This window comes from Betta splendens, chromosome 22, assembly GCF_900634795.4.
Source record: "Betta splendens chromosome 22, fBetSpl5.4, whole genome shotgun sequence".
Lineage (NCBI taxonomy): Eukaryota > Metazoa > Chordata > Actinopteri > Anabantiformes > Osphronemidae > Betta > Betta splendens.
Genome location: NC_040900.2, coordinates 1,989,866 through 2,013,241, shown reverse-complemented (window position 1 = coordinate 2,013,241; position 23,376 = coordinate 1,989,866). Strand labels below are relative to the sequence as shown.

Here is a 23,376-nt window from a genome sequence, read left to right as displayed (position 1 = left end):
TCACTTCTGGAAGGATGTGCTTTAAAGTGGGATTTACTTCATGTTGGAGTTTCCTCCCAGCTGACTCCCCTTCTCAAGGCTTCAGCTAATGGATTCCAGTCGCCTGACAGCACAGCTCACTCCCTTCGCTCCAAGTCGTAAACTTAGAGAAGGACAATATTGAGTCTTCAAAGACTTCGTTCATTGTTTTAATGTTTAAAAATGCACCAACCAGTAAAGACAACTATTTATTGTTCACTTGAAAAATATCAGGTAAGATTAAAAACAGCACTTTGGGTCCAAACTATTGTACAAAGTTTATAGAAAAGCTTTACTAATAATTAAAAAAGACACATACATAAACAAATGTAACAAAGACATCCTCATGTCAGTGTGCAAATGAGTTTATACAAACAGAAACGCTTCCGCTACGCTTCTAGATAAATTATTTAAATAGCATATATCTACACCGATAAAATAAGAGACAGAATAATTTATCAAAACAATGCACAGAAAATACTCAGCACAACACAATCGCAGCGACATCTGTATAATCCTCATGTTCCTGTCTGGGCTTCTCCTGCTATAAAAATATCTTATGTACAGCAAACAAATGATACTAAAGCCAACCGATCCATACTCTGATTCTTGTGTATTGCTGGCCTTAATACAGAAAGAATGAATGAGGTAATATTTGTACATAAAGGGTTTCCTTTGATTTTCCCTCGTCAGGAATGAGCACACAAGCTTTCGCGCGCCGCGCGTGCACACTGTGCAGGATGTTCAGAGCCGCGGGACGATGCCCATCGCCCACTTGATCGGTGGCTAAATCCTGACATTTATTTCAGATGCAGAGATGAAGCCACTCGCGGCACACGGAGCGGCTCCTGCTCTTCTCTGCTGACGCTTCCAATTAGGAGTAAGATGAATGAGGGCTTCTACAGTGTTTCGTGTCTGCTTCGGGGCCTGGGTCGTCCTGAATGTCGCGTCTCCTCGGTTCTTATTGTGCGTTTTCCTGAGAAGATGAAAATGTGGCGCCGGCTCTGAGAGCTCGTGTCTACAGATTTGCATGAATGAGGGGTGAGGGCTCGTCCAAGGGTATTATAAGAACGTCTGTAACTAGACTCACTACGTTTGTGGCACACGCACACAGAACCCATTCACTCTCTTTGATAGTAACAGTCAGTTCATACTGTCCACGGTCCCTCAACAGGTCCTTCAAGGGGCGAACAGCCCTTTCCTACCGCTGTCTTCATACTGAAACAAGAATCTTTGAGTCCACAGCAGATCTACAATGATGATTTCAAAAAAATACGTAAAAAATATATAAAAAACATGGAAGACTCTTCGCTTTGGTCCCTCAAGGTAACACCACCTCCCACCAGCAGTTCAGGTGTGCAAAGCGATAAATGTGGATCAGAGCACAGGACGTGAAAAGGGAAACTTCTTCGGAGTTTGATGCAGTGGTGCAATATTATCACTCAACTTTCAATTGGCCTAAAGTCCTGAGGTCAGTTTGCCTCATGTTGGCTCCTCTTCAATGTGCATTTCTCAAAGGACAACTGTAAATAGATCTGGATCCACGTCACGCGTTATATATTCAGACTGACGGGAAGACGTGCTCTTCTTATGTATCTGAAAGGGATTTAAAGATGAAGACATGTCAAAAAGAAAGCTTTTAAAGAATGACTGGCTTGCGTTTTAGAGTCTAGTGTTTTTACCTCTGCACTCGTATTTGAGGTCTGAGAAGTAAACCATCTCCTGAGAGAAGACGTACAAGCCTAACCGCCCACCGGCGTACGTCTTGTCGTAGAGGTTCCCAGAATCAGCCATGATTCTTTTGCCTTCATACATGACCACTCTGTCGAACAAAGACGAGTCACGTGACTCACACCTTACTGTGAATCAATACCAAGGTGCACGTTTGTGCGCGAGGCTTCTGGACTCACCTGATCAGCCCAGACTTGGGCCTGTGGGTCAGGTGCCACCTGTAGGCGGTGAAGTCTTTCCAGCCAATGTTCTTGGGGTCGTGCCACAGAGTGCGCACCTGAAACAGAAGACCAGTAACAGTTAGAATGGGAATGGTTGTTTTCTACATTATCCCAGACTGAGGTGGACGGATGATCGGACCTGTCCTGGAGTGTCTCCGGTGTGCCACAGGGCGTTCCTCAGGTGCTCGCCGGGTCCTGTCGTGGAGTTGACCACTTTGATTGACAGGCCTGAGTAGCCCTGGGCTCTGGTGGGCATGTGGGACCAGTAGGTCTGCGTGATCTGTTTCCACATCACCGTGTAGAAGCGCGAGCTGGACTGGTAGCCGAACACGAAGCCAGCGTAGTCGTCGTCCCTGTCCGTGTTGATGAAGAAGGTTCCGCTGAAATCCACTGCGCTAAACTCGTCATAGCCTGAGACAGAGAGGACAGTGAGTCGCCTCTGTTCTGTGCCCGCGTGTGGGGAGTTCTCTACCAGTGTTTAACGTACCAACAGCAATGCCAGGATCGCAGTTGACGGTCTGGACCAGCTCCTTGCCCTGATGCCGGACCACCCAGTTGGGGTCGATCTGCGAGGTGCCCTTGGGGTCCAGAGGAACCATCTGGAATCTGCGGAAGTCGGTTTCACTGATGGCGAAGTTTTCAGGGCAGACGTCATAGATGTCCAAGACGTTGTCTTGGTCAAAGTCGTCTTTGCAGGCGTCACCGCGGCCGTTAGCTGAGAGGAGGAAAGATGGATTTACACGCTAGGACCCGAGAGAGGAAGCTGCTACAAGAGACTCCATGCTAACCAGCCAACTCACCGTCGGAGTCCAGCTGATCAGGGTTGAAAACCAGGCGGCAGTTGTCCTTGTCGTCAGGGATGCCGTCGTTGTCGTCGTCGTGGTCGCAGGCGTCGCCCTTCCCGTCTTTGTCGTGGTCGGCCTGGTTGGCGTTGGGGATGTAGGGGCAGTTGTCCAGGTTGTTCTGGTGGCCGTCCTCATCAATGTCCTGGTTGTTGTCACACTTGTCTCCCACGCGGTCCGAGTCGGAGTCGAACTGCGGGAGAGAGAAGCATTCGTCAGTGTCGTTTGGCCAGGTTTCACGAGCCTCAGATGAGGAGGCGCGAATGAAACGCGGCCCCTTGTTTCCAGGTATGCGGGCGAGGCCCTGTCAGACAAGTGCCCAGTGTCCTGGACCTTCAGGGTTCACATTCACGTTTGTTCCATCGCTGCATGAATGGAGGAACGTGAGCTTTGCCCTGTTTTGCCCTCAGCCGTTGCATTCCTCTCTGTCATTAGTGCAGGTGCAACGTGTGGCTGCGTTACTGTGGCCTGAGGCAGCTTCCACATAGTTACTTGACAGATTAATCCCTATCGCTGGCACTGGTCCGGAGACGAGGGCTCACCTGGTCCGGGTTGTGCTCCAGAGGGCAGTTGTCGCAGTGGTCTCCGACCCCGTCCCGGTCCGTGTCCCTCTGGTCCACGTTGTACACGTACGGGCAGTTGTCGTTCTCGTTGAGGATTCCTGCAAACACAGCGCTCGTCTCAGATCGGGAGCAGAAGAACCGCGTGGGACTAGAACCGCGGAGGACGCGCTCACCGTCGCCATCGATGTCCACGGCGCAGGCGTCGCCCTCGCCGTTGCTGTCGGTGTCCGTCTGGTCCGTGTTGGCCTCGAAGATGCAGTTGTCGCAGCTGTCGCCCACGTCGTCCCTGTCGGCGTCGTACTGGCCGGGGTTGTACTCTCTGGGGCAGTTGTCCTGCATTTAGAAAAACACTGGGATAAGTCACGACTCAAACACACTCCTTCTCCTCTGGAGTAAACACGAGGAGCCCAGACCAGAGACGGCTACGGCTGATTGCTACGTGCGCTCGGCGACGACCCACCCTATCATCGGGGATCCCATCGTTGTCATCATCATTGTCACATTCGTCACCCACGCCGTCTTTGTCGTGGTCTTCCTGGCCTGAGTTGGGAAGGCTGGGGCAGTTATCCTAAGAGGGAACAAAGGACGGGTTAGGAGGCAATTATCACAATAAGCGAGTGCAGAGCGCTGCTGGAGGCCTGCGGCGCCGCTGGCTACCTTCCTGCAGTTGTAGGTGGCGTTCTGCACGCACACCAGGTCCCTGTTGGGCCACCCGTCCAGGTCGCTGTCCTCTCCACAGATGCGCCCGTCGCCCGCGTACCCCGGCCGGCACTCGCAGCGGAACATGGTCTCGGAGAAGACTCCCAGGTAGATGCAGTTAGCGTTTTTATTGCAGTTGTGGCTGCCGTCCTGACACGGGTTCCGGGGTTTACAGACCTGCAGGAAATGACAGGGGGTTGAGGCAGGAGCAGGCGGCCGGCAAGCCACGGACCCACGGGGACCGGAGCGCGGCTCCAACCTGCTTTTTAGCCGTGGCCTGTTCCACGCCTCTTCCGAAGGGCTGGGGGCCGGAGAAGCGCGGCGGGCAGGGCAGGCAGTTGTAGCCCGGCTCTGTGTTCTCACAGCGGTGGACCCCGTTGTGACTGTAGCAGGCGTCAGGAACCTCTGTGCACTCGTCGATGTCCCTGCAGACGATGCCGTTGCCGCTGTAGCCCGGCGGACACTTGTCGCAGTGGAAGGAGCCGTCGGCGAAGCTGGTGCACTTTGTGCCAGGGAAGCAGGGGTTCGAAAGGCACCCGTCTGCGGAGAAGCAAGCGGAGCTTTAGCACATACTGTACGTACATCTACTACTTCTTAGTACTTTTCAACCTCCGTACTCACCGATGGGACAGTCCTGCTTGTTGCAGAGCTGAGACACGGTGGCATCGCCAACGCAGTCCTTTCCTCCAAACTGGGGCACAGGGTCGGAGCAGAGGCGGTTGCGAGTTTGAACCCCCCCACCACAGGTGACGGAGCAGGTGTCCCATGGCGACCACGGCCCCCAGCCTCCGTTAACTAAAGCAAAGCAATCAAATCAGTCCGTTTCTTCTATTACACCAAGTCTGTATCTGCTGCTGAGCTGCAACTCACTGGGACACGGCGACTTGGTGCAGATGTCGGTCTGGCGCCCGTCGCCCTGGCAGGCCCGGCCGCCCATCTGGGGCGTGGGAGAGTTGCAGAGGCGTATTCTGGTGATGACGCCCTCACCGCAGGTCACGGAGCACGAGGACCAGGGGGACCAGTGGCTCCAGCCTCCATCCTGTTTGACTGGAAGCAACACATGCATAATGTAATATATGCATACTGTGATGCAGGGTGTTCATGGTTCATCGGACGCGTCGCCCGGTGACTCACAGCGCTTGTCGCATTCCTGGGGGTAGCAGTCACGCGTCTGCACAGAGGTGCCCTCACAGTTGCTGTTGATGCGGTCGCAGGAGCGCCCGCGCTGCTGGATGCCGCGGCCGCACGTCACCGAACAGTGCGTCCATTCAGACCAGGGCGACCAGCTGTCCTCGGCCGAGTCGCTGGCTGCGGAGGAGGTTCAGGGCGCGTTAGGCTCGAGGAGCGCACGGAAAGAGGAGGTGAGGAGCGACGGGGCTTACGTGGAGCGCAGCGGGGGCAACATTCTCCGTCCGGCACGGTGGCGTTGGCGCAGGGGATCAGAGGGCAGGAGATCTTACGACACACCGTAGCCGACTCCTGAACGGGAGAGCAGTCAGATTAGAGGGAGAGCAATGAGTGTGAGGACAGGCGCACACAAAGGCCGGCTGGGCCCGGGCCAAGACTAATTGCTGCATTTCACAAAGGGGTGATCTGATCAGGGACGTGACACTGTGTTGATGGAAAACATAATCCTCGTCACCGCTCTCTCACCAACACCTGACTAATTACACAACAGCCACATCCTCTGCTCGCGCTGCTGGTGAACTGAAGGCCTGGTGCTTCCAGTGATTAGACAGTCGGCTCTGACACAAACACAGCTCTCACTTTGTTCCTCGCAGGTGTGGCGGCGCTCACCTGGCAGGTGCACTCGGTGCATCCGTCCACGCTCCATTCGTCCCTGTCTCTGTACATGATGCCGTTGTGGACACAAATTCCGGTGATGTTCATCTTATTTCTGAGAAGCATGCTGTCTTCAGACTGGGGGAGCAGAGGAGAGACGGTGAATGGAAACGCTCGCCTGTGCCAAGGTTCCGACACAAATGAATCACCGAGCGGCACCGTGATTAAGACATTTCTTGACTCCAGCGATGCAGCGCGGACGCAAGCGGCGGCCAAACATATTTGCGTATTCACATGGGTCTCATTAGGGGCTTGGCCATTACGACGACAAGCGGCTACGCACTGGGAATGCGCTAAGTGGAAGCAGAGGGGGCGACGGGGAGCACTCACCACTTTGCGGAGCTGGTTGGTCAGCTGTTTGACGACCACGCCGAGTCCCTTCAGCTCCTTGAACATGCTGGTGATCTCCTCACAGGAGAAGCCACACACAGACTGCAGATCTGGAAGCAGGCGGGGACAGTTCAGGTCCAAACCCACATAAACAATGAAGGAGCACAGCGTTTAGGGAGGTCTCACCTTTGGTTTTGTGGCCGGTGTAATCGGTCCTGATGGCAGGACTGGAGTTGTTGACTGGGTTGTCCAGGGTCATGATATCAGCTAAGGAGGCTAGTGGGACGAAGAACAAGAAATGAGGACCATAGCAGGCAGCGGAGCAGAAGTGACACCTTTAACCTTTGTTGTCACACTCACCTCCTCGCTGGCATCCTTTATTCCTCAGTATGGCGTCCAGCGAGGTCCCAAAGACGAAGCGCACATTCTGAAGCACCCCCTGAGCGAAGCAGAGTCAGGCAAAGCTAAGTTCTCGCACGTTATCACACTGGTTCCCTGACATCAGTAACAAACAGCAGATCTCACCGTGAACTTGTCCTTCACGGCCCCTTTTCCGATCCTGAGCCGGGCGATGTCTGCCACCCCCTGACTCAGCACTTTCTGGATGGGAAAATCCATCTCCGCGACGTTGACCTCCTCGCAGCCGACGAAGAGCTGCGCCTGGTCGTCCTCCACGAAAAGCGTGATGTTCTTCCAGTGGCCGCTGGCCAAGTTCGGGTCGTCGATGGACACCAGCTGCTGCTGATCGGCGCTGGAGTACACCACATCCAGCGTGTCGGCCTTGCCGTTGGAAATGAGCTCGAAGATGGGTCCGGAGCCGTCGGTCTTCTCGACGGTCAGAAGGCCGCCCCTGCTGTTCTTGGACTGCTTCAGGTTGATCAGGAGGAGGAAGCCCCTCTCAGCCTGGATGGAGTCTAGCAGGTCCCTGAAGGCGCTGTCGGGGACTGGGGGGATCAGGTCTGCGTTCATGACCTTAAAGGCCGGGCTGTACGGGTCCTCGCCTCTCACCCACCTCACCCCGTGGTTGGTCTTACTCACACCAGCCAGGTCGAAGAGGTCGAACACACTGTTATCGTCTGGATTCTCTGTGGTCGCACACCAGAAAAGGCACCGGTTTTAAAGACGAGGTGCAGGAAAACAAAGAAATCCCACAGGAAACAAGCTTTTTGCTTTTACAAAAGCATTTGTAAAATGATCGCCTAATATAATGAAACCACCACGCTTTTAAATAATTTAGAATCCCTCTAAATCCACACGTAAAGACCACAGAGGGGTCACTTTCTCTAGAAGTGGAGCTTTATTCTCACCTGCCAGTCTTGCAGCTTCACAGCTCCAAAGCAACAGCAGCAAAAAGATGCCACTCAGCGTCATCTTCACCTCAGACCTCAGAGTCCACTGCAACCAGTCAAGAGTTAAACACCAGCTCTAGATGCTCAGCAACACATGGCACAAAATAGAAACCAACCTTTAGAATGAAGTTGTGCTGTAGGAATAAAGTCCCAGCTCGTCTGGTTTATGTTTCTCTTCCTCTACTTTGCAAAGAAGCTCATCAGCTCAGAGTGAAACGTCTTCAAGCTCCTCTCCGGCGTTTATTCCGCTGCTTCACTTATTCTACTGACTATTCTGCCGATCCAAGCGCTATTTAAGGAGTTGAAGGACATTCCTGAGGCTCCTCCTGGACCAATGGGAGGGACGCGTGAGGGAGAAGGACGGACGTGCTGTCTTACCTCACAGCTCGGCAGAGGAATATGCGAGACGCACACACCGAGCGGAAAAATGCGTTTCCATCACCGGACAAATATTTCAAGCTCACGCGGAGCCAAGACTTCGGTCGTTTCCGGTCGAATAAAAGGTTAACTGCTCAAATGGGCTGACGTTCGCCAAAAAGACAAAGAAAAACTCTCTCATATTTTAAATTATGACCGGGGCGTTGAGCAGATAATTCAGCAACTAATTAAAATAATTATACGTTATATGTATAGTTTAAAAAGCCATATAAAGTGTTAAATGTTATTCCATCCCCTACAGCTTTAAACTCGCCCTTTAGCTCGTATCTATAAACTATAGCTGACGACTAATGGTTTATGTACGCTGTAATTACGGCTCTGGCCACTAGGGGACTCAGTGAGCAGCACAACGTAAGAGGCATTAAGCGAAGAGATGATTCATCAACTGCAATATATTTGGCGCTGTATTTATTTGACCATATTTGATCATATTATTTTTTCACATGCACTGATGCAATAATTAGATCTCCTGCTAAATAAATTAATCTATTTTAATGCTTTAAATTTCCATTATGTGTTTATTTCTCTATAATTTATAAACTAATCTCAGCTAAAAAGTCTTTATTTCTTACCTCTGTCATCAATCATATCAGTTTAGGTGACGTTAGGGTTAGGTTTTCATCTTTGACCTCCTCTTCTCTTCTCTTTTGGTTTATTTCTGCCCCAAGTTTTTTCACAGAATGCCTCTGTTCTAACAGAGGAAAGAGTGAGTGTGTCACTCAGATTAAAGGTTATCTGGACAAATGGGAAGCACAGAGACGCCTGCAGCTGTGATGAGCAAGGCTCTAAAATGAAAGAGGAGCTAAAAATAGACTGGACATATGGACCACAACATCTGGATCCATGTTCTTCATCCTCGATTAATGCCACAGGAACTCGAAGCAGGACTTTTAAGGCTTCAGGTGATTTGGTGAACTGTTCCCGTTCCCGAAACACAAAACTACAGGAAGTGATAAAGGCAGCGCCGACTGGCCTTTTTCAGATGAAAGGCGGCTTCAGGCTGTGAACCCAGATGTGGGAGGGATGAGAGCCCCTGCTTCTCTGGGAAAGGCTCGTGTGCAGGTGCAGGACCGAGCATATCGCTGTGGGTGTGACCGTGAGCTCACAGCGTAGGTGTGTGAGAGGTGAAGAGACTTGCCAAGCTTGGATCATTATGCTTTGACCTGCAGCGGAAACAGGCCCAAAGATAGCGAATGTTTACTCGGCGTGTTCTCTCCATCGCTGCTTCCAACTGGGACACGTCATTCGACTTCTTCGCCTCTTCTCTGCAACGTATTCACATTCACATTCACGCTGTGTCAAACTCTGCCCAGGTCCCAAAAACGTTTCTGAGAGCCAGTGTCAGCTGAAAACCACTAGAAACAAGCCACTGGGGCTTGTTTACAGCATCGTTAACAACTGTGAGCAACAACTGCTACCATCACAACAGCTCTAAAAATGAGTTATGAGCATCACTTTCATGGCTTCTGGTTCACAGAGCCGCTCAAAATATCGCCAAGAATCTGGTAAGAGGAGCTTAAAAACATATTGATTAATGAGATTTGTTTCTTGAGGCAAATTATGTAATAAATAGTACTATACAAATCATTTATATTTTTAGTTTGTAGTTTGTATCTGCTCATATCAAAATTCTGTAACATGCAAGACGAAAAAACAACATAAAGGGGTTAACACCTACCACAGGTCTCCATGGCAACTAAGGTTATGTCAACAACACAAAGATGGTAACATGATGCCTGACAGGAGGAGAGGCGCTGACGACCACACACCTGGTTAACACTGCATTCACACCCCTGAACCCCGGTTCCTATTGACTTCTATGGGAAGCAGCTCCAGCACAGAAACTGAGGTGTTACACTGTGTTGTGGAGCGTTGCCAGATGGTTTTCTTGCTTGTTTCTCTGTAAGCAGATGACTCAGTGTGACTTTTGCTTCTTTAAAAATGTCCATCACCTTTAATGACTACATGAAAACAGCATCAACGCCCGACTACAGGCAGGTTTTAAGATGCTGCTGCAGCAACAGGTCGAGACTTTCTCCTGGATCAGAAAATTGCACAACAACTAAGTCGTCAAGCAGTTTGCACTTGTCCCCTTCAGCTGCGATTTAGAGCTGTAGAATAATGTGTTTCAAAAGAAAGGAGTGTGAAAGACAAGCATGTTTTACCAGGCTGCATTTAAGAGCGGGCTGTTCAGCGGGACATGACTGAAAGTGTTATTCCCTCCCCTGAGTCACAGAACATGCCCAGGGGGAGCACGCCTGACTGCTCATGATTTACGTTCCACCAGAGAGATGACAACAGCTGGAACATTGAGGTGCACAGAGTGAGTAAGACGCGCAGGAACATCACGGCCGCTGTAAATAACTGGGATTGTCCAAAGTCCCGCGTTCGATCCGTCACTTCTGGTCCAGAGACCACAGACATCGTGAAGGTTTCTACAGACCAACAACTGTCTTGCAGCAGGAATGACTCCTTCAAACACATCTGGGAATCGAAAGGTCTCATTTGGGAGACGAACAGAAGAAGTTTTGTTGTTAATACTTTCAGCTGTCGGGTCTTTAACCCAAGCCAGAACTCTAAAATAACTTGGACTGTTTGGCTCATAAATCACGGATCATAATCCGAGCTCGGTCTCAGACGGATAAAAGAGGGAAACACGGATATTACTAGTGGTTTTTAGTTGGCGAGTCCATGTCGAGATGAAGTTCTGTGCAACAGCAGCAGAACCTGTTCTGTCTGCGGTGAATTACCGCTGGTCAAAAGTATTCTGCAAGTCAGCGTTTTCCAATAGTTTACACCTACTTTTCTTGTGGCCCATTAATTTCTGCTGCATGTGCGAAGTGATTTGGCTTTGCGTTGACGTTAGCATGCTACGCTAACACTGGCACACGCAGACTGGGGGCGGATAGGACCTTCCTGGGTCGCTCATCCTTGGACGTGCACGCGGAGGAGGATGATTAACTGTTTGCAGCCAGTCCCCTGGATTCCGGCACATGATGTCACAGTCTGATTATGTTGGCCGGACTCTGGAAGCGTGTCCTCCTAGCGCCAAGTCATCCGTTGGCGCTCAGGCAGCGAGTGAGCGTTAGCTGCTACACTCGAGGAGGAGACCACACCTGAAGAAAAGAGCTTTAGAGGTTAGAAGTCCTGAAAGCAAAGCACCCACGCTGAGGGATGATGGAGAGTCATGAAAAGTCAGGTTCTAAAACCGATTATTTCACTTATGTTACATTAGAATCCTTAAATATATCTGAGTCTATGAAAGTTTGTTATTCCTCAACAGGTGATGTGACATTTTAGACAAAAGCCTGTTTAATATGAATCCACTGTTTACTTCTGCTTTCAATGAAAGTGCTTCGTTCCCAAATATCAGCCTCAAAAATGCCTCGCTCTTCTGTGTTTCACAGAAAGTTGCTGTGAATTGTTTTGTTTGGCCTTTTCGTGGTCTGTATCATTTACTGAAATCCCAGCGCCGACACTGCTCTGTTGTTCTTAAAGTGATGTCACTGACAGGAGGCTCCAGGCAACAGGCACCATCAGCGCCCGTCTCTCCCACAGTTCCTCTCCAGGAAAAGTCGCTCCATAAAGAAAACAGCTCACTGACGGCCGTACAGAACAAACCAAACGCCAACGCCGCCCATTCATCCTCCAACACACACATTCCCACTTCACTTTGCATGTGACCCTGCTTTTCTTGGCCTTCGCCTTTCAAAATTCCACTGCATTTAGGAAGCGAGCGCTGCCATGTGCACCCTGAAGGATATTAAACTGCTAATGAAAGCGCTCCGGCCAGGTGAGGCCTGCATCCGACACCTCCTCAGACATTAACCAGCCGCTCTGCATCTTCTCCATGAAATCACAGGTCTGTGATGATGCACGGGCCCAACTCTGTTCAAGGAGCCTAATGGAGGCAGTTTACGGCTCCCAGGGCGCTGCTGTGCTGCTGTGCTGCAACTATGAACACTTCCAGGGTTTTTACAGGAGGACTGAGCTGACACTAACAGAACCGAGTTACCCTTGACCCGTTTACACAACTCCTAAAAAGGATTTCGGCTAATTGCACTGCACTGTTTAAATGTTACTGCTAAAACACTAAGTTAAAGAAAGACTTTGAACGGTGTCCTTGCAGATTAACACTATTAGTAAAAACATTTATTAGCGCAGCTTTAAGCTTCGTCAAAAGAAAAGGGGCCGACTGGGTTGTTCTGGTGGAATGGAGTCCGACCCACCTCAGGTGTTTGGATTCACTCACGTGCTGAGAACTCGCTCTCATGTTGAGGATTCACGTGAGAAGATGAGGGAGATTCCCTTCGAGACAAATGAGTGACACAAATCCCCTCCACTTCACCCGTCGGCGCATTAAAGGGTCGTTACGAGTTAAATGTGTCACCGACGCGTCTGTTATGATCTGTTACACATCACTGACCTTTGCTGGAGATTCTGACTTTTCATTTTTACTCCATTGAAGTCATCAGCCATCAAAACCCGCGGCCTTCGAGCTGCTCTGCACGTGTTGGACCCCGGTAGAGGCCCGCGGGCTCTAACGCATGGGGGGCTCTGGTCCATAGGGTCAATGCTAGCTAGTAATTTAACACTGTTGCATGGTGAATATCCTGGCATTGTTGCAGATGTCTCTATTTTGCAGCAGCCTTATTGGAGGGAACAGCCTTAAGCTCCAGGCCCAGTTCAGCAGTGTTCTGCTCATGGTTCTGATATGTTTCTCCTCTGCAGCGTTTAGCCCACATTTCAAACAGTGTGTGTAGAAAGGGTGTCCACCGTGTTCTGGGACGCGCGCCAGGAAGAGTCATTCCTCTGCTCTTCTCCTGGAAACTAATCAACAGAGTCTGTCAAGTTCTCAGCGACGGCGCTGTTTGATGGCGGTGGTTTATTTTATTATCTTCTTTGTGTTAGATAAAGACCAGAGTGATTTTTTATTTACTGCTGCCTGCTCTGCTCTTCCAGTCAGTAGCAAAAGGCCTGCCAAGTCTCTGTATAAAACACATCAGCCTTAAAATGATCCCTCGCGCCGTGTAGCGTGTAGCATCTAGCATGTAGCGTGTAGCGTGTAGCGCGTAGCGTTAGCTCACCTTTCTTCGATAGCGCTGTCAGAGTGTGTGCAACGCGACTTCTCCACTCCGATGTTGTTCCCATCATTCATTCCATTTAGCAATAGTTCTTCCCATCAATCACCTACTTGGATGATCTTTAAAACGTCTCAACCCGAGTGCAGCTACTGTTGGTGTCTGGGACTCCTGCCTAAGAATGTACCCAAACCTTATTTCTCAGCTTTTTATTTAAACTCTTACCACCGGCCTTGGACTTAAAACAAGCGCTGACGTCTTGTTGTGGACCCTGTGTGTTCTCCTCTGCTGAGAGGCCAGCTGACGTGAAGATGACTCATTACAGCTCAGATTAGTTTAGTGCAGGAGGCCTAATTAAGCTTGTTGCTTAATTGACTCAAAGAACTCAGCAGCAGCTCAGCAGCAGCCTGGGGACATTACACAGACCTGAGCTTGTGTTGCGCTGGTTGCTCAGGAAGAAACTAAAACAGTCCACAGCTGATTATTTTTCTTGTGGCTCAACATCAGTGAACCGTTGCTCTGTGTTTAAAATGCAACAAATACAGACTGGGGACGACTACTGGGTAAATCCTCCATGTTCAAGCATAGTAGGTCCATTATATACAAAGACTCAGACATGTGTGAATAGTGTAAAATTCTACTCGCATAAATTTCCTGTAGGAAAATATTTCCCAGAATTCAACAAACAACAGGTGCTACCTGAGCCCGCGTTGTGTAACTTTTTCCCGGCGACGCATCCTGTTGGGTCTTTGCTCTGCGGCCGATCTGAACGTCTCGTCCATAAACGCGCATCGCGAGCTCTGACTTGTTGTGTGTTGCTGCAGCGATGGCTTGTGTACTTACTGCTACGTGGGCAGCAAACATGTGAAAATAGACTATTTCCAAAGTGGAGCGAGGTTTTAACAGGTCTCGGGAGGACGGCCTATCACTTCCAGTCACACGTCACAGCATGCAGATGTTCGCTGGAAGCCTTTCAGCTAAATAAATAATTTCTCATCTGCGCAGCTTAATACCTTTGTTGCTTAAGATTCTTCCAAGATGTCGACAAAACAAACACACAATGACGAGTGCAATAAATATTTATAATCAATAATTCCAATATGTACAAATAGCATCCTTTTAGGAGCGTTTATGGGGGAATATTTGCGGTGGGAGTCATCCGACTGCACACAGGTTTGGAGGTGGTGGATACTTGTCCCCATGTGTTTGCCATATGTGCTCATTTTCTCCAATAATCAGTCAATAAATACTTTCAAGAGGTTTCTCCAAGGTTTGAATCATAACTGTGATGAAGGAGGGAGTGTGGAAACACCCAAATGCTCCATAAAAAGAAAGCAGACGAAAGCACAGGACGCCCGAGCAGAGTTACCAGAACATGAAGAATCTGAGGTATTTTCCACACGTTTCGGGCTTCTCCCGTCTCCAACTGATAAAAAAAAAACGGTAGTTTCTCCAAAAGGAGGACGGAACATCGAGTCATGACCCTTCAACAGTGCCGGGAACCTCTCCCCCCTCTTTCCTACTCCTCTCTTCCCGTGCCCCACAAATCGGAGGTTCCCTCCACGGCTGCAGCCGTAACTCTTGTCAGAGCGTTTATGGTAAAGCTGAGGCTGTGTCTCTGGGGAACCGACGGAGCCTGGATGCTGCTTAACAGTGGATCAAATACCGATGCTGCAGCGTAAACAGGGTGCAGTGTGTTGAGTTGTTGCACTTCCTCCAGGCCGTCAGACAATCACTGATGAGCTGCCAGGAAAAAACGTGAGCAGCATCTTTGAATGTGTGGTTTGTTCTGCATGAAGGAAACAATATGCAGCATTTTCTGTTTAGCACCAAACAGGCCCTGATTCACTTACTACTGGTTTATAGGCCACAGGGCTCTGGATTATACATTATTACATTACAGTACATGTGACCTGATCACAATGAGCAGAAGCACTGACTTACTCCAGCTCCTGTCCTCAGCGCAGCTTCATGGACCACATCCGTCTGCAGTGGGATCTCTTTACCAGACGACTCCAGGCACGAGGGAGGGAAGGAGAACTTCATCTAGAGCTTTAAAAATAGTCCAAATCAGCACAGAGGTCAAAGCTTCATTCATCAAACTCCTGGAGACGCTGATGGGGATGAACTGAAGGAACAAGTAATGAAGTGCTTTTGTTGAACTAAGTGTGCCAGGAATATTCAACCCGGATAGTCGACCTACCAGAAGCAACATGGCCGCCAGAGCAAAGCCCAGGGAGCTGCACCTCACCTACAGCCTCACTGTTCGTTAATGCCGCTCCGCATGGTGCTGCGTCAGGGAGCGTGCAGCAGCAGGAGCCGAGCATTTCCGCTCTGACTCCCACAGGAGGCAGAGCAGGGAGCGCTGCCTGCCGGGCATGAGCGGCCGCCTGCAGCCGAGCCCCCTGCTGAGATATATGTTTTCCAGACCCCCGTCAGGAGACAGAAATGCATCCAAGAAAGCTTCTGGTGGAGGAGGGAGGGAGGCCCTGCATTAAAACCAGAGGCACTCAGCTCATTCTCCTGGTTCCACTTTCACTGAAATAAATAATTACATAATAACAAAATTTGCACAAAATAAATTGTGTGAATACACTGAGTGGAAAAAAGCCAGAAGGTGAAACATACAGTGACTGCCCCAATGCTCTGATTATGTGGGTGTTGATGTCTGATTCCTCGTTGGACCCACAGACCCACCGACGGCCGTCTGGTTCTGGGACAGACCCACTTTGTGCACATCTTCATCGCCCAGTTCGACATCTGGACGGCGCTCGTGGAGCTGCTGCTCCTTCGTGTGGAGAGGAGCCAGTTGAGACGCTGCAGGCATTTTCTCAGGAGCCTCCCGGCGCTTCCCGGTGGAGGTTTTCTGGGCACGAGCGTACGTAGTAGAACCCAGAACCCGCTGGCTGGGCCCCTGGAACGGCTCAGATCCCTCCAGGGAGCTGGAAGCGGACTGGGACGAGGGCGACGTCTGCTCCACGTTGATGAGCTGCACTAAATGGAAGAATCAGAGTGAAAAACACGCAGAAAACGCAAACAGCTGCAAACCTATGGTTTCATTAGCTGTAATTTGAGTTTTAGTGCATGTGATAAGAACCTGTGTGTTTACGAGCCTCATTAGCGCTGAGCTAAATGTGACATACATTGTGTGACTTTTCCTATTAAAAGAGCAGCGGCTCTGAATCACGACGAGGAGCCGTGACAGCGGAGGTTTTTACAGGGGCAGCGTTTTTACAGGGCCCCCCGCCCACCCCCCCCCCAGCCCCAGGATTTATTACAAGGCCGCTCTCCTCCACAGACGCTCTCACGTTTCCCGGCCAGCTCTGCAGGCTCCTGTCTGCTCAGGACCCCCGTTACTGAACACCAGCACCCAGCGCCTCAGGACGGTGGGTGCGTCTGCAGGAATCCAACAGCCACAACCCGTCGCTGTAAAATAGCCTTTTGTTCCCACTTTAACCAGTCAATAAAGTTTGACCTTTTAAATCGATGGCGCCCCCAAATAAACCAGGAGGACATGATCATATTTCTTTATATCTGTCATCCATCTTTTTAACAGGACTAATGTCAGCAATAAATCTTATGATACCTAAAATAAATAATAAACTACTGGAGACTTCAGCAGCCATTTGGTGGAAGGTGAAGCTTATTTTTAGTAAGTGGTTTCAGCCGGTGTTGATGTAGTGACTCCCAGTGATCCTCATTGACTCATCTCATTGACTCATTGTGTAAAGGTGAAGTTATGTGTGCGGCTCGTTGCTTCTGTGCATGCGTCCAGGTCATCGGACCCGGGTCTCAGCTTCCGCTGCCATGCAGGACATGGACGGCGTCACATACAGTAACAACAGACTCTTTACACACGCGGCCGCGAGGAGCGGTGCAGTAAGAACAAAGAGCAAGTTACTCCCTCGTCTCCTCCATCATTCCATCATCCTCCAGTCTGTCGATCAGCGCTTTCAGTCACGCTCAGCTGATTCATTGCGTCCAGCGTCCTCACCCTGTGCTTCTGTCCTCATCCGTCCTCCTCATCACACAGTATAAACCTCCTGCAGCAGATGTTCTGTATGTTGTAAAACCTTCAAGTGGCTCTTCACATGTTACACTTGTATACAGTACGTTGATTCACTTCAGTGGCACTTGAACTGTTTTACTCATCTTGTTTGGATTTCCCTCCAAGCACTTGAGGACATCATGGGCTCTGACTCAGGTTTGGGAGGAATGAAAGTCTATATTTATAAAGAAACAAGATACAAAATAAAGGGCTTGGGTTTTGTGCCTCCACAGCAGCGAGCGGTGTGTGTGTGCAGTTCTGTCTGGACCTCAGCAGACAGGAATGTGGACTATCTAACAGGACCGAGGTCTGATGAAAGCATCAGGCAGCAGACAGTTACAGACGCATAAACGTCTCTCACATCCCAGATCTGCACAGGACTTCACCATCTGCTGAAGTGACCTCTCAGACGATAACGGCCCGTTTCAGCTCCATTTTCGCCCCAGGCTGCTCTCAACGCGAGCATCGCTGCGTGGTGCTGAGTTTGATGAGGTCTGTCTCAGCAGAAACGTAGCATCCACACGAACGATCCGAGAAAAAGGTTTGAAACGAGGGAACAGGAACACGGTCCTGGCGCTTTCTGCTTTAAAGGCGCTTTTAACATGTCGTTTCCAGGTTGCAGAGGCCTCGTCTGTGGAAGCGCTGCCTGGAACGTAGCTGCAGTTTCATCATTTTGCTCCAGCGGAAAACTTTTTCATCTGACTGAGTCACATGAGCTCAGGTTTGGTGAGAAACGTGTTGTTTTGTTGTCGGTTGTAAACACGATGTTGTCTTGAATTGGTTTGACTCCACATCATGTGCGAGGGCTCTGTTTAGGACGGACTGAGCCTCCTGGGTCTGAATTCCACCGGCGTGACTCCTCCATCTGCACTGATCAGCTCCGGCCCGAGGGGTTGGCGAGGACGCGCCCCCTGTGGCTGAAGGTGACGGGTTGAACACACAGGAGACCTTGACCCGCGAGCATCAGCTGTCGAGCTAAAAACGCTGACGCAGCTCCAGGGGAGCGATTTATCTGCTGAGAAACAGCGCTGTGCTTCTCATCTGTGAAAGCGCTCAGCACCGGGGAGGCAGCGCTGGACGCAGATCAAGGCCTTATTGACTTAAGCAGCGAGATGTCCACCGGCCAAGCTTGTCTACTACTGTAAATCAGGACCCGAGTCCCTGGACTGGGATCCGTGTGATTTAGTTTGACCAGGCGAAGATTGAAAACAGCCATTTGTCCACTAAGGCTCAAACATGTTACAATTTGTTTCATCTTTAACAACCAAACGTCCAAACATGGAAAAAGTTGAGGAATGTGTGTGAAGATGTGTGGGAAGAATCAAATAACCAGAGTTTACTATACTCCCACTCCAGCTCCCCAGGAAGTGACCAGGATGACTCAGGTCCAGATCCAGATGAGGTCCAGGATCAGACGCGTCCAGATTCTGTACATCATGAAATCTGACGTGAAATCCACAAGCACATGAAGGTCAAGGGTCAGAGTCACTGAAGCTGCTGAAGAAGCTGCTGATTATCCCACACGACCACACGGGGCAGTAATGAGCCAAGTCCACACACACAAACAAGACAAACGTGACAAAAGGCGAAACTCGATGGAAAGACGTGTTTAAGGTTTCATGCGAGGAGCTGATGATGGGTCAGTCGCCCCCAGCTCTCAATCAGGCCAGTCAGGCATCCATTTAGTGAAGTCAGTGCCACACAGTGGGAGCGTGAGGATGGAGGAGCTTCATGAATAACTAAAAAAACAGATGTGTAGTGTCAGACTCAAAACACTCAGATCAGGGAAGTAGCAGCGCGTTTCTGAGCCGAGTGATTTCTTTACGGCCGCTGCATGGGCTCCAGAGCACATGCTCCATTACTGCGCGTTGTATAAGCCCGTCACGTCTCCAGGGCGACCGCTGGCTGCCAAGGCCTGATCCTGGCGCTTCCTCACAACTCGGTCCAATGCAGTTGTAGAGCACATGTGAAAATGAATCAGAGATGAGGTGAATAAAATGTCGAGATGATGTTGGTGCGCAGCTAAACAAGCAGAGACGCATTTGTTTCTTTATTACCTCCAAAGCAGATGTTCCCACAGGACGGACTCCTTTGAGCAGATTCACTAACTGCAGCATCCCAAACAGCACCACGCTGCATCTATGAGCCTGGTAGCTCCGAACAGCTGGACATGAGCATATGTTAGAAGCAGATGTGGCCTGGAATGTCCACCACATGGAAAGTCTGATGCCTCTACCTCTACAGTAATGGGCCACTTCACAGCCAAGCGTCTTCTGAACCGAGCCCAGAGAAGAAAAGGCTCTGTGGAAAGTTGGGGCAGCAGCGGCCGGTCCTGAAGGAAGCCGGCGTTCGGTTCTCGGTGTCACACGCGGAGTTGGAGGGCGAAGCGTCGTCACCGCAGGTTTCTGCCGCAGCCGCTAGAACGGCACAACCGCAAACAGAAAGAAACTCCTCAGCTGCAGTGAGGAGCTCGTCAGCGCTACCGTGGTGATGACATCATCCACCGCGAAGCTGAGGTCATGACACGTCTCACACAATTTGTTAATACAAAAATGACAAATTCACTCATTCTATTCTATTCTATTCTATTCTATTCTATTCTATTCTATTCTATTCTATTCTATTCTATTCTATTCTATGCTGGGTTTGAACGCTTCTCCAGACCTCTTCACGTGTGCCAGTGAACACAGGTTGTGGTTCCATTGGGGATAAACAGCATCAGGCTGCGGATGAACTCACCTTCAGCCTGACGTTTAACCCCCTGCGGGTATTTTTCACCCTGAGCACGTCTCCGGGTTTCGTACCTGGCTCTCGCGGCTCGGCGGTGAGACATACTTGGTGATTTGAACATGCAATCATGGAAACGATGCGAGCGAGTCTTTGCGAGGCCTCTGTAGACGTTGGACAACCAATACCCTCCTGCTGAATCACTTAGCGGCGATAGCTCCGCTGCCTCCGCATTGATCTCACTCCTGAGACGCGGGGAAACAGATATCCACACCACAAGCGCTGGGTACCGGCCCGTTAATGGCTCTGACTCGCATTTGGCCTCGTCGTCATCTTGTGAATATTTCCAACACAAGGTTCTGGGCAGACTAGAAATGTGAGCACTGCCTGGTTCTCAAGTGCGTCTGACCCATTATGACGATTAACGTGCGTGACAGTGCCATCGTAGACGCAGTTACAGAGCGGTCTGCAGGCTGCACAGGAGCCGTGACGCTGCCGAGGCTTCTGAATTAGATCACGTCTTTGTCAGCATCCAGCAGCGTAACTGAGGCCGGTCCGAGGGGCTCATTAATAAATATCTGAATGATTCTCAACCGCCAGGTCGTCTCCAACACGTCATGTCTGAGTGGGATTCAGCCTCATCTGTCGCAATAACATCACGAGAGCCTGCGATAGGTGAGCGCATGCAGATTACACATTATCACTTGTTCCATCCTTCACCATCAAAACAGCACATGCTTAACTGATCATCTGATTCACAGAGGACGACACGCTGCCTTTAGCTTCGTTTTGTGACTAGTGTGGATCTGATGGGACACAGTGAAAACAACAGAGAAACACAACACAAGAAGGAGCAGATCAGAAGAGTTTATAACAGGAACCTCAGCAGAACTACTTTATTATTGAAATGCTTGATGAATAGTTTAGATTTGTTTGGACATTAAAGAAAGCGTCTTACAGATGACGGGATCATAAGGATAAGTGTTGTGTTGTGTGAGTGGAACCAGTCTGCCTGCGGTTTGGCCTCGGCCTCCTGAGGACGCCTGCATTTATCATCCCAACAATAATAACAGGACCATCAGAATATGGGCAAACGTTCCACTCATCAACGCGCATGCTGGTAAACAAACACAACGGGGAAGCGCATTCGAGGCGACCACAGAAGCTCAATTATGCTCCTTAACAAGAGGAGCGTCTAGAGAGGAGCAGCGCTGGATGCTCCGTCGAATCGCATCCTCGCTCCCGGGCTTCTGCTCTAATTAATCTATTAAACAACCTGGTAAAAGGCACTTTTAGGGAAAGACCTGGCAAAGACGAAGATGCTGGATGATGACAAGTAGTGTCATAAAAACATTTATTTACAGACGTTCGCAGGTTTTTCCTTCTGGTCCGTTTCACAGACACACACACCTTTTTATTTATTATACATTTACTGTTATTGCTGTTTGCTGCTGCAGAAAATAATAAAAATGACATCTTCAGAAGACAAAAACATGTCTAAAGTGTAACTGACCTGTTAAAACATCTCTGCCATGTCTGTTTATGGCCTAGCAACAGCAGCACAACAGCATCAGCCTGTGAAAGCAGGTCGCTGTGTTCAGATACCGGCATCAATCATAGACAGATCAAAGAGCACGACGTTCCTCATCACGAGGAGGAAGCTCGCGTCGCACTCATAAATCCTGCCGTTTGCCTCCGTGTGGTACAAAGAGAAAGGAAAACACAAACTCATTCAGATGAGAATTTCGAACATTTCATCGACATTTTCCTGGAAGATGTTTTCTGCGCATAAAATCAAAAGTGTTGGATTACGGTAATAAAAATGCCTCCGAGGCATGCGTGACTCAACACTGGCCCAAGAACGCCTAGAAAATATTACACCAGTCAGGAGGGAAGGACGCCGCGGCCAAAGGTCCGTCCTGATGCTAATTCACTAAGTTTAATATGGGTTTGTTTTTAAATTATTACAAGTTTGTTGTTGTTTGTCATCATGCGACTTTTGTGCGATCTATTTGTCGCAGTTCCTGCAGTTATTTACTTTTTTCTTAAATAAGCAAAGCTAAGTGTGTTTGAAAACATGAAGCAAATTGTGTAGAAATCATTTTGATGTCTGTTTTATTTGCCCACAAATGCTCCTCGACATTTATTAGTGAGCCACACACCAGGAATTTAAGACCACACCTCTTTAAAGTCAAGGCAGACCGCACCAGAATTTCATTTTCCCAAACATTCCCCTTCATGGAGCTACTGTGATTTCATTCCATAAATCCTATAACAGTCTGACTTTCCTTTCTTCTGAACTTTGCTCCGTGTCGTGGGTGGCTGCGTAGAGTACTCATCTGGTCAAATGGAAGAATTATTTGGGTGTCTGCTCCTGCGACTTAGAACCAGGAGTAAAATGGTGGCTGTTGCAGGAATGTTGTGGTGAACCACAGCTATGACTGGAGAGAGGCTCGTAGAAACACTGCTCGTCTTAATCCAGCTTTAGGTCATTTAAACAAGGCAGCTTTAACACTTAGTAGAGGTTCTGAGTGAATAGATTCCCACACAATAGAGTCTTCACACTAAAACATGACAGTTTCTATAATTAATTCATTTAGTTTGAAAACAGCAGATACCGTGGACGTCTGTGCAACAACAGAACCACCGGAGCCCGAAAGTAAGTAACAGTGAATTACAGCAGCTCTCGCTCATTTATCACAGACCAGAGTTCAAGCTTCAGCTGGAATGACAGTTCAGACTGCGTCCAGGGTTCTCGGTGCTGCCAACAAGAACCGCCGCAGCTGGAGAGGAAAATAAAGCCTCTTTCTCCAACATGAAGTCTGCTGTGCTGAGTTGCAAATTTACTGCTAAACTGATCACATAGTTCTGCTGTTCTCAGTTCAGTTCTCTGCTAATTGCGTTGAACTGAGAGAAGAACAGCGGAGAAGACACTGAAAGCAAAGTGCCATTAAGGAAAAAAGCTCTGAAGCGGCAGAAAATGTTGCTAAGTTGACGCAGATGTTGTATTGAGCTAATTCAGTCTAAGAGATGTCAGACCTATAAACACAGCGACACATCAGGAACAATCAATGTAAGCCAGCAGGAGGCCGATAGGGGCCCAGCACAGAGCCCTGTGGAGCTCCAGGGGAGCAATTAGCTGTAGCTGTGTTTCTGCTTATCAAACCAGTAGGATGTGGTGGTTTCATTGTGCACCCGTCCACAGTGAAACCACCAGACACTCACCCAGGTCAAGACACTGAAAAGAAAAGCTATATTGTCTCCTACCCGGTAGTGTTTGGACGAGGCTCACATACTGTATAGAGACCATCTGTTGCTCAGTAATCTGTAAGTCAATCTGTTGCACAAACTCTGATTCCGACGCGTAAACGTCCAATGATACCAATCAGGGCTAACACCACTGGCAGCGAGCGCCGTGAACCTCCGATGATCTCTCACAGAGGTTTCAGTAAGTGACTGGATTGGGGGGAGCAGTTCCAGTAATGGA

General features: G+C 49.5%; 1 protein-coding gene and 1 long non-coding RNA gene across 4 annotated transcripts; both read right to left on the bottom strand.

Moving 5' to 3' along the window:
- Positions 1-214: 214 nt before the first annotated feature.
- LOC114848130 (thrombospondin-1-like) lies at positions 215-13,936 on the bottom strand. Of its 3 annotated transcripts, none has more exons than XM_055505615.1 (23): positions 13,814-13,936; positions 7,712-11,149; positions 7,554-7,641; positions 6,772-7,331; positions 6,607-6,685; positions 6,433-6,522; positions 6,247-6,356; positions 5,872-5,994; positions 5,457-5,553; positions 5,209-5,382; positions 4,945-5,121; positions 4,696-4,869; positions 4,334-4,614; positions 4,033-4,251; positions 3,836-3,943; positions 3,549-3,708; positions 3,355-3,473; positions 2,771-3,005; positions 2,458-2,685; positions 2,110-2,381; positions 1,929-2,026; positions 1,701-1,840; positions 215-1,614 (listed from the first exon to the last, which is right to left on the bottom strand). In XM_055505615.1, exons 3-23 carry the CDS (start codon positions 7,615-7,617, stop codon positions 1,607-1,609), a joined length of 3,516 nt encoding a protein of 1,171 aa, XP_055361590.1. In that variant the 5' UTR covers positions 7,618-7,641; positions 7,712-11,149; positions 13,814-13,936; the 3' UTR covers positions 215-1,606. The 3 variants fall into 3 exon arrangements, with proteins under 3 accessions (XP_055361590.1, XP_028994192.1, XP_028994193.1); XM_029138359.3 differs by lacking the exon at positions 13,814-13,936 and adding an exon at positions 13,121-13,296; XM_029138360.3 differs by lacking the exon at positions 13,814-13,936 and having other exon boundaries at positions 7,712-11,150.
- Positions 13,937-14,187: 251 nt separating this feature from the next.
- On the bottom strand, positions 14,188-15,733 carry LOC114848136 (uncharacterized). Its single transcript, XR_005897187.2, has 3 exons — positions 15,318-15,733; positions 15,059-15,166; positions 14,188-14,857 (listed from the first exon to the last, which is right to left on the bottom strand). It is a non-coding gene; the product is annotated as an uncharacterized LOC114848136 (long non-coding RNA).
- Between the last annotated feature and the right edge of the window lie 7,643 nt (positions 15,734-23,376).

Coding starts and splice junctions, on each gene's coding strand:
- LOC114848130 (XM_055505615.1), bottom strand. CDS start 7,617: ATGACGCTGAGTGGCATCTTTTTGCTGCTGTTGCTTTGGAGCTGTGAA. Junction 6,357..6,432: donor CACCGGCCACAAAACCAAAG/GTGAGACCTCCC, acceptor GCCTGCTTCCAG/ATCTGCAGTCTGTGTGTGGC. Junction 4,252..4,333: donor AGGCCACGGCTAAAAAGCAG/GTTGGAGCCGCG, acceptor CATTTCCTGCAG/GTCTGTAAACCCCGGAACCC.